Below are 10,280 nucleotides of genomic sequence, written 5' to 3'. Positions count from 1 at the left end.
AGAACTGTAAGTAAGGTGTAAGTGTGTGGAGCTACATTTTTTTTTTCCAGCTCTTGGCCCTGGGTCTAGAGTTGGCTGACCAGCTTTTATTTCTTCTCTAGAGGGGACATTCCTGCACAAACTTGAAAGGGGTGGACACATCCATTCAAGATGAGACCTGAAGAACTAGGCTCTTCCTGCCCCTGATTTTGCCCCTCTGAAGCAGGGGGTGATTACTGTAGCACTTCCCTTGGGAAGGGCAGCTCCTAGGCATTACTGGAAGTATCTGCTGGTGTTGGCTCTGGGGGAGGGGGCCAACCAACTCCTATAAGGCTTGACCAGTGTGTGTCCTCTCCTGAACGGGATCTGTGGGTTTTGGGGGCCACTGCTCAATGCTGGTGGCTGCCCCTTTAAATGTCCATCTCAAGTTGTGACTCCTCATGGCTTCCTGGCTTATCCTTATGGCTGTTGGGTAGTGGTTGGGGTTCATTTCTTTTCTTTTTCTTTTTGGTGGAACAATGAGGGTTAAGTGGCTTGACCAGGGTCAAGTGTCTGAGGTCTGATTTGAACTCAGGTCCTCCTGAATCCAGTGCTTTATCCACTGCACCACCTAGCTGCCCCATCGGGTTCATTTCAGTAGCAGGTTCATCACCAAAGGGGCTGGTGACCCCAGAAATGGTGGGCAGATCCCGGGGAGGTGTTTTGGCCACAGGAGAATTATGACATTCCTTCAAAAAATTTCGGTCGTATATGATCCTGGTACCTCCGGGGGTGGTGCTGAAGAGCGTACCTCCCGGAGTGGTGTTGTAATCCCCAGGTGGCAGCTGCGAACTGTCTCTGAGCACCACCCAAAGGGTGGCCGGGATGGCCCGGTTCGGCGTCTGGCTGCAGCTCCCTTCCGCAGACGTGATCTCGGCCTCGCTGCAGACGCGGACCCCGGGTGCGGCGGGATCTGCTTCGCTCCCACCTTGAACTACATTTTAAAGGAAGAGAAGGATTCTATGAATTGAAGATAGAGATACATTCTCGATATAGCTGATGCAAAGGCATCCAGGTGGTGCCATGAGCCTGGAATCAGGAAGACTCATCTTCGTGAGTTTAAATCCAACCTCAGACACTTGACCCTGGGCAAGTCACTGTTTGCCTCAGTTTCCTCATCTGTAAAATGAATTAGAGAAGAAAATGGCAAACCACTCTAATATCTTTGACAAGAAAACCCCAAATGGAGTCACAGAGAATCTGACACAACCTAAAATGACTGAACAAGAATGAATGTTGTTGTTGTTGTTTGCTATTTTTGCCTTTCTTTGTATCCCTATCACTTATCATCCTGCTTGGCACATGCTAAGTGCTTAATAAATAAATTAATAAATCCATTACATCATAAGTTCCTTGAAGGCAGGGACCATCTATTCTCTTTTTGTAGACCAGTCACTTAGCACCATGTCTGGCACATGCTATGTGCTTGATCAGTATGTATTGAATTGAATAATAAATGCTTGTTGACTGACAAACCTGCTAAATGCCTGGAGACATGAAAACACACACTATAGATCAGAGAAACTGAATTTTCAGTCATAAGATCTGGGTTCAAATTCTGTCTTTGCCACTTGTACAAGTCACTTCAGCCCTTTGAACATCAGTTGACCTAAAGGACCAGCTATAAGCCTATGATCATCTCACAGGTTGTATGATCCCTTACCTATGCCCTGAATAATAGCCACTGAATAATCATGATAGTACTATATAGTAAAAGCTTTGTATTCATTTCAGTGGGTGATCAGTAGAAAGTTGGTCTCTCCAAATAAGGCTGACAGGGCTTATTGGATTCTCTGGTGAATAGTTCAATAGATTTCAATGTATATTACATTTATTTCAATATTTCCAATAATTGCAATTTCTCCAGTGTAGGGATCCTTCCACTGATATGGATTACAACTCCTTTGTGCCTTATAGATAATCTTGGTGAATTTCTGTGTTAAAAAAATCATCCCTCAGTGGCCACTCTTCTGTTTATAATCCATTTGTTTGTTTATTTTTGTGCAACACAATCAGGTGCCCAGGGTCACACAGCTAGTAAGTATCTAGTGTCTGAGGCTAGATTTGATCTAAAGTCCTCCAGACTCCAGGGCAGGTGCACTGTGCCACCTAGCTGGTCTGATAAGCCTTTCTTTTTTCCATAAAAGTATTTTATTATTTTCCAGTTACATGTAGAGATAGTTTTCAACATTTGTTTTTATAAGATTTCTAGTTTCAAATTTTTCTCCCTCCCTCCCCTCCCTCCCCCGTCCCTAAAACAGCAAGTAATCTGATATAGGTTATGTACAATCACATTAAACATATTTCTGGATTAGTCATGCTGTGAAAGAAAAATCAGAGTAAAAAAGAAAAAAAACTCAAAAAAGAAAAAACAACAACAAAAACAATAGAAATAGTATGGTTCAATCTGCATCTAGATTCCACAGTTCTTTTTATTCCTGGATTTGGAGAGCATTTTTCATCATGTGTCCTTTGGAACCATTGTATTGCTGAGAAGAATCAAGTCTATCACAGTTGATCAACACACAATGTTGTTGATACTATGTACAATGTTCTCCTGTTTCTGTTCCTCTCAGTTCATGCAAGTCCTTCCAGGTTTCTCTGAACTCCTCCTGCTCATCGTTTCTTACAGCTCAATAGTATTCCATTACATTCATATTCCCCATATTCCCCAGTTGATGGGCATCCCCTCAATTTCCAATTCCTTGGAACCACAAAAAGAGAAGCTATAAATATTTTTGTACATGAGGGTCCTTTTCCCTGTTTTATGATCTCTTTGGGAAAAAGACCTAATAGTTCTGAAGCCCACCTTGTTTAAAGCTTGGGTCCTACTGGGACAGCCTTTGAAAATCCAGGGTCACTTTCACAAAACAATGAGGCATGAGAATGGACATTTTTATAGGAATGGTAGTAAACAAGTACCACTTCTAACAAGTCTTACAACTCCCACATATTTTTTATAACAGCAGATACTAGACCTGTAGTCATTTGTTAAATCACTGCAGGTATAATTATGGTATAATCATGGAGAGCAACAAACCTTGTTGGAGAGACTTCTCCTTGTTGGAGAGACTTCTGGTCTGGATGGATCATTTGTTTTTCTCAGGTTCCTATAGTTTTTTCTCTATCGTATCTCTGATTGTTGCAGATATGCATGGAAGGGCTGAACTCAAGAGTATAGAATTTGAAATCCTTCCTCCTCAGACAGAACCTTAAACCTTGAAAAGAGTTTTTAAGTCTTCTATGGAAAACATTTTTATCCTGCTTGAAAATCATAGAAAGCAAAATATACCTACCCCCTCAACCAGTAGCTCATTCCCTTTTGTAATCTTCTATTTCTAAAGTATTCTTTAGGGTATGTTTTTATAACTTTTTAAAGCTTATTTACTTCTAGTGAAATACTGGTTGAGTTTTTCCATAAAAACTCAGAGCTTGAGTAGCTCCTGAATAATCAGGGTAGTAAAAGTTTTGTATTCATTTCAGTGGGTGATCAGCAGAAAGTTGGTATCTCCAAATAAGGCTGAAGGGGCTATAGGACTCTCTGGTGAACAGTTCAATGCAGCCCCACATAAAACTGAGTTAGCCAAACAATGTTTCAGAAATAACCAGAGAGAACAAGCATGCAATAGTAAGCTCCCAAGCTTGCCATCACTGTTAAGGTTTTATTAAACTAGCAACCCAAGGAGAAACTTTTTGCATGAAAAATATTGCATGCCAATTCTTGACTATTTTTACCAACTATTTTAAGTGTTTGGGACTGTCAAGATAAGAGAACAAAAAACTTTTAAATATTTTCCTTTGGGGCAGCTAGGTGGCACAGTGGATAGAGCACCAGCCCTGGAGTCAGGAGGACCTGAGTTCAAATTTGACCTCAGACACTTAACACTCACTGGTTGTGTGACCCTGGGCAAGTCACTTTACCCCAATTGTCTCACCAAAACAAAAAAACAAAAACAAAAACAAATTTCCTTTAAAATAAAGAGTGTATAGCCTCTATATTGATCCTCCCCTCCCCAACAGGTAGGCCTCTTGCATGATTATCTCATGCTGTGAGTGAGGTTAACCATCCATAAGGTAACCAGAATTCCCAATCTGCCATTGATGTTTCTTACCAACCAACCAGAACATAAAAGCATAAAAGCATTCATTCAAATGCAACATTCAAAGCAAAAGACAGAATAGAAAAATAATCTAAAAGGAAAAATTCCTCCCCATATACAGCTCTCCCAGCTACCAGTGGAGGAAGTGACACCTGCAGGAAACACATGGAGTTAAGGAACAAGCATGGCAGCAAAGCTAAGCTGCTTTAGAAATCTTAGTTTAGAAAGCTTACTGTGCTGGAGTCTTCTGCTCTGTTGTATTCTCTTCTGTACTACTCTCTGCTCATCTGCTCTACTGCTGTGTTCCTCTCTGCTCATCTTCACCTAGTAGATGGCCTCATGAGGAAGGGGCTATCGATTTGGCTTGATTGTCCCCAGGAGCTAAATCTAGTCTGTTCATCAAAAAAAGCTTAGCCAATGGCATTCCTAGAGAACCTTGGGGCTCTACAGTATCAAAAGTGTCAGTCATCCAGAGTGCATTTGTGTCCTGGCCACATGTACTTCCTTAATGTTTGCTGCCATGCTTGTTCCTTAACTCCGTGTGTTTCCTGCAGGTGTCACTTCCTCCACCGGTAGCTGGGAGAGCTGTATATGGGGAGGAATTTTTTTTCTCTAGCCAGTCATTCCCCACCTTGCAGCAAAGAAGTTAACAATGCCCTGCATGGGTATTCCTCATAGGTCACTACTAGATGGTATTTGTTGTTGATTTCTGCCCACTTTTTCAAATATTGAAAGTGACTATAAATTCTACCCTTGTAGTAAAATCTCCTTGTCCCTTTATTCTGGGATAGGGGTTCTTAGCCTGGGATCTATAGACCTCTTGGGTGGGGAAAAATACACCTTTATTTTTATTAACCTTTACCTGAAATTTAGCATTCATTTCAATTATTAGACCCCATAGATTTTATCAGATTGTCAAAAGGATCTACAACAGAAAAAAGGTCAAGAAATCCTGTTTTAGGATTGTTGAGTCATAGATTTGAGCCATAAGGGACCTTAACAATCACTTCCCCTTCCTCCACCCCCCCAAGCCAATTTCAAAGGGCAGAGACAATGACAATGTTTGATTCAAGTATTTAAGATGTTTTATAAAGATTAAAATTTGCACATGAACAGAGACATCTTCAGCTCCCTTCATTCTTTATTCCTCATGTTCAGTCATAATTTTGTACTGTAGGCCACCTCCAAAGCACAAATAGGTCCAGTCCACCTCTCTATACTTAATGAAGGACAGATATGCCACTTTTTTGCATTCAGGGAGAAGATAACTTCAGGTTTTTAAGACAATAAAGTAATCTTAAGAATAAACAGGCTTTTAATATTGACTGACATTTTAAGGACAGAGGAAAGACATAAGGAAAAGTAATTACTTTTTTGGGGGCAGGGGAAATGAGGTTTAAGTGACTTGCCCAGGGTCACACAGCTAGTAAGTGTCAAGTGTCTGAGGCTGGATTTGAACTCAGGTCCTCCTGAATCCAGGTCCAGTGCACCACCTAGCTGCCCCCAAGTAATTACTTCTTGCCATTACTAACTACCATTAATGACATGAAAATAGCTAAATCTATTAAAGGCCAGTGCAGCTGAGATTAGGATAATTGGTAGGCTGAACCAAGTATAAGACACAATTCATAAAGACACAATGTTGAATGAGATTTAATGAGAACTATGAATTACATGTCAGTAATGAATATATAAAACCATCAAAATGACTTAGATAAATTGAGAATATAATTAACAGTATCATACAATCATGAGGATGAAAACATATTACTTTTTCTTAAGCCCAGATGGGTCTACTTTGGTGATAAAATAATGGCATTTGCCAGACACACAGGGGCCCCTACCTAAAGATTGATTTGGAATTGATTGAATTGGGTGAGACTGAGAGACTGACTGAGAACCTACTTAAGGTTGATTAAATTGAGACCACACCTGGCTGGCCCTGAGTGGGGTGTTGTTCTCAGAGGCTGTGGACTACAACATCAACAGGAGACCACCCTCAACCAATCAGCTTGAAGGACAGGAAGTAGGAAGGCCCTCAATCGGCCCTTTTCATGCCTGAGACTTCGGGTTGGTGGCAGAGAGAGAGAGAGAGAGAGAGAGAGAGAGAGAGAGAGAGAGAGAGGAAAGTAGATAGGCTTTTCTTGTTGTTATGGTACTCCATGTGTTGTCTTTACTCTTTAATAAATACTTAAAAGCCTAAACTCTTGCTCACTTTATCAGTAAATCTTAGCTAGTTTCCCCCAAAAAACTGGGGGGGGGCACATTTAAACATCACATTTCCTAGCATATAACAAAGACAGTACACAAAAACACACACACACACACACACAGAGAGAGAGAGAGAGAGAGAGAGAGAGAGAGAGAGAGAGAGAGAGAGAGAATTGCTGCTTTTCTAACCAACAGGTAAGGGGACCATGCTTTCAACCCACCACTGTCCATAGAGATGGTAAATAGTTGTGGAATTCCTTGTTACTCCATCCTCCAATAAAAGAAAAAAATGTCAAGAAGACCTTCTACTCCTTTTTCCATCAGGAAGTAAAGAATTGATTAGAGCCCTCTGGAGACTGTTGTTAAGTTCTATTCCATTCTAGTTAGCCATATTCCTTCTTAGTAGTATGTAGCCCTGCTAAACTCTTCTTGAGGATTGGAAAGAGGAGATTTTACTGCTCTGGGCATTTTCTTATGACCTTATTTTGGAAAGAGGAGATTTTAAAGGCAAATGAAAGTGTCCTTTATTAAAGGACACATTTGCTTTGAATTAGGGGGTCTTGCTCCATTTACATTTGAATATTGAATTCTTCAATATAGTCACATGAGGCCCATATTCCTGAGAAGTAATGTACTAGCTGAAACTGGGTGGATGAGAAGTGAATTATATCTCCACATTCCAAACAGTGAAAAAGTAACTTATCAAATTTGATATTGCAAATGATGGCTATGTAGGAAGAATCCTAACACACCAATCACTGGACACAAAATATCAATAAAATATTCTAGTATATACACAATTCTGAGTGTTAACACTAGTTGTCTGAAATGGTTTCCAAGATTGAAACTATGAACATTTGAAACATTAGTATTATCACTAAGTGGTTCATCAGAATTAGAAATGTTTTGTCTGTACAAAAAGTGACTCCCAGCACCTGTAATCCTCATTTAGGATGATAATTTAGATATGAGCTTTCTGTTATGCTGAACCTCAATTCTAACTGGATTGCTTGATTGGAGGAGGATTTCATAGTGGGCCCTTGAGGCAGGAAGAACTGAGTTCAAAATCTGCCTTACTTATTGGTATCACCCTTGGAAAGTTATTTAAGGGGGGCAGGAGGGGGAGGCGGAAGAAAGACGGAGGTCCTGATGCAATTACTCCAAAAACAGCTGTGGCACCTGCATCTTATGGAACTAAGCTTATGCTCAGATGAGAGGGCTGAACGACTGACTGGGGTGTTGGGGGGGGGGAAGTGCAGGGGTGTCTGCGGGACCTAAGGAGGAATTCAGCTATCCCACTCCAGTGGAGAACCAGGAAGAAATCCTGAGCAACAGGAGACCCAAGTGGGGGAGGGGTTCAGGCTCATCAAAGCCAAGAACCACCATAGCACTCTGCTGTCTGGTTAACTAGCAAGTTGGCTTGAGGTTATCTTCAGACCAGAGAACAGGCCAGGTGAGAGAAAACCTACCCTCCCTAAAACCAAAACACCTGGGACCCTCTGAAGCTGGGGACAGTAGTGTAGCCTAGAAGCAGGACCCCCCAGTGGGGAGTTAAAAGTCAAGTAAAAGATGGCAAGATGAGCAAGCAAAGAAAGTTGAGAACTATAGAAAGTTTCTTCAGCAACAAGGAAGATCAAGGTGCACCCTCAGAAAAGGATAACAACCTCAGGGCTCCTCCATCCATGCTTCCAAGAAAAATACGAACTAGTCTCAGGCCATAGAAGCTCTCAAAAGGGATTTTGAAGAGAAAGTAGAAGAAAGATTTAGAGAGAGGGAGGAAAGAATGGAAAGAGAAATGAGAGAGATGCAGGGGTGGGGTGAGGAGGAAGCAGTTACTATGAAAATCATCCCACAGAAACTTGATTATATTCTGAGGGCTGAAAAAAAGAGGGAGACAAACCCAGATTTCTCTCAGTTATTCCTCAACCCTGGAAAACCATGCCATCATGGAGGGATCAAAGTAACAACTTGGACCAGGGACAACAAATTGGTATTTGGATGCAATACTCTTGGTTTTTTTTGTTTTTAGTGAGGCAATTGGGGTTACACAGCTAGTAAGTGTTAAGTGTCTGAGGCCGGATTTGAACTCAGGTACTCCTGACTCCAGGGCCGGTGCTCTATCCACTGCGCCACCTAGCTGCCCCCGATGCAATACTCTTAAAGATGCCAGGATAAAAGAGTCCCTAATGAAGCTTTCCTATTGCTGCATCCCTCCCCAGAGCTGGCAATAGGAAGTAGACTTCTTAATGGGAGTCTCAACTTGCTACTCCCTTTACAATCATGCAGTAAGTTAGATGAACCACAACAGGATTGATGTGAGGTATCTCTAGATTCTGGACAACTTACTTTTGGCTTAATTGCACCAAAATTACTAAATAGTTGTTGCTAGAAGACAATTAGATTGTCTTCTGACATCAAAAACAAGAAAGCACCTTTCAGTAGATGGCCACCCTTTTTGCTTACTAAAGTATTTTAAAGACCGAAAGGTGTTTGCAAATGAAGGCATAGTGAGCCTTACCATTTGTTCTACCTTTCATTTTTTATTATTTGATGTCTAATCAATTACACACACACATATATATGTATATATACCACACACAGGGTGGGCCAAAAGTCTCAGTGTTTTAATATCTTTTTAAAAATTATTTTTAAAAATTATTTTTCTTTATTTCCTACCATTTAAAGAGATTTGAGTTTTCACATGTAATGTAAATTAATTAAATATATATATATTGTATGCGATGCTATGGTATTGTAAATAAAAACAAAAAATGAGTTATTAAAAATTGAAACCCTCTTGTGATTTTTGGTCTACACCATTTATATGTGTATGTATGTGTGTATGCATGTGTATGTATGCACACATGTATGTGTGTGTGTATGCATGTGTATGTATGCACACATGTATGTGTAAATAAAACCTAATGATGTATGTGTTATTAAAAGAATGGGAACTGTCCAAAAACAAGGATTCAAATGCACTACAGAGAATACTACCCTTAAGTTTTGTCTGTTGAAGATAACATAACCTAGAGTAAAGCATGTCAGTACTGGAGCTCATGATTATTACACCTTTTTGCCTGTCTCCACCAGGGCCATGCAACCTTTTTCACTGGGGAATTTCACAGGACAACCCCCCACCCCCAGCACCAACCTTTACCTGCTACTATCACATCCTGCAATATGGTATAATAGAAGCTGGACACTGTCAAAATCCTACCAGGTGAGCCAACTGCAAGAACAAAGAAAAAGTCCTTTGATTTCAAGCACTGAGAAAGAACATTTACTGGCTTTGTCCAAACCATTGTGTTCTTCCAAGTTCCCCCAGCCCTACCCCTTTCCTCTGCATTTGTTATAATATGTTTTCCCTTTTCTTCCTTAAGACAGGGTGTGAAAGGTTTCTTTTCTTTCTCCTTTACTTTTCATGGGGTCCTATGGGCCTGCATGATAGCACTGAAAGGCAGGCCAAACGCATTCAACTTACCCACTGAAAACTTCTCACTGGGCTTTCAGCTCTTTTTAAAGCAAATGTTGGTCCTAGTTGAAGACAAAACAGCTATTCAGTTTCCTGGCTTTTCTCCTGGTCTCTCATCATACCAGCTTTGCTACTGATGCTCAGATCTTCCTCTCAGGCAGGCTGGTATCTGAGACCACTTTGGGAAATCTGATGCCAGATTTCCACCCCATACTTGGAATCCATAGATGTGGATTCTTGTATATCCTTGGCTGCTTCCCAGTTGTGTGACCTTAGGAAAGGTATTTGGCCTCTAGGAGCCACTCATACTTTCTTTTTTTCCATAAAAGTATTTTATTATTTTCCAGTTACATGTAGAGATAGTTTTCAACATTTGTTTTATAAGTTTTCTAGTTTCAAATCTTTCTTCCTCCCTCCCCCCATCCCCCTCCCCCCCCCAAGACAGCAAGTAATCTGATATTGGTTATATATGTACA

At 40.7% G+C, this 10,280-nt stretch overlaps 1 protein-coding gene across 1 annotated transcript; it reads right to left on the bottom strand.

The window, feature by feature from the left end:
* Positions 1–389: 389 nt before the first annotated feature.
* LOC122733875 (eukaryotic translation initiation factor 4E-binding protein 1-like) lies at positions 390–9,634 on the bottom strand. The gene is made up of 3 exons (XM_043974599.1): positions 9,490–9,634; positions 606–952; positions 390–464 (listed from the first exon to the last, which is right to left on the bottom strand). The coding sequence occupies exons 1-3, from the start codon at positions 9,632–9,634 to the stop codon at positions 390–392; spliced, it is 567 nt and encodes a 188-aa protein (XP_043830534.1).
* Positions 9,635–10,280: the final 646 nt, after the last annotated feature.

The sequence above is a fragment of the Dromiciops gliroides genome, chromosome X (assembly GCF_019393635.1).
Source record: "Dromiciops gliroides isolate mDroGli1 chromosome X, mDroGli1.pri, whole genome shotgun sequence".
NCBI lineage: Eukaryota > Metazoa > Chordata > Mammalia > Microbiotheria > Microbiotheriidae > Dromiciops > Dromiciops gliroides.
This window is presented reverse-complemented; position numbering and strand designations above follow the sequence as displayed.

Coding starts and splice junctions, on each gene's coding strand:
- LOC122733875 (XM_043974599.1), bottom strand. CDS start 9,634: ATGGTTTGGACAAAGCCAGTAAATGTTCTTTCTCAGTGCTTGAAATCA. Junction 953..9,489: donor GCAGGATGTGATAGTAGCAG/GTAAAGGTTGGT, acceptor TTTAAAATGTAG/TTCAAGGTGGGAGCGAAGCA. Junction 465..605: donor AACCTGCTACTGAAATGAAC/CCGATGGGGCAG, acceptor AAAAGAAATGAA/CCCCAACCACTACCCAACAG.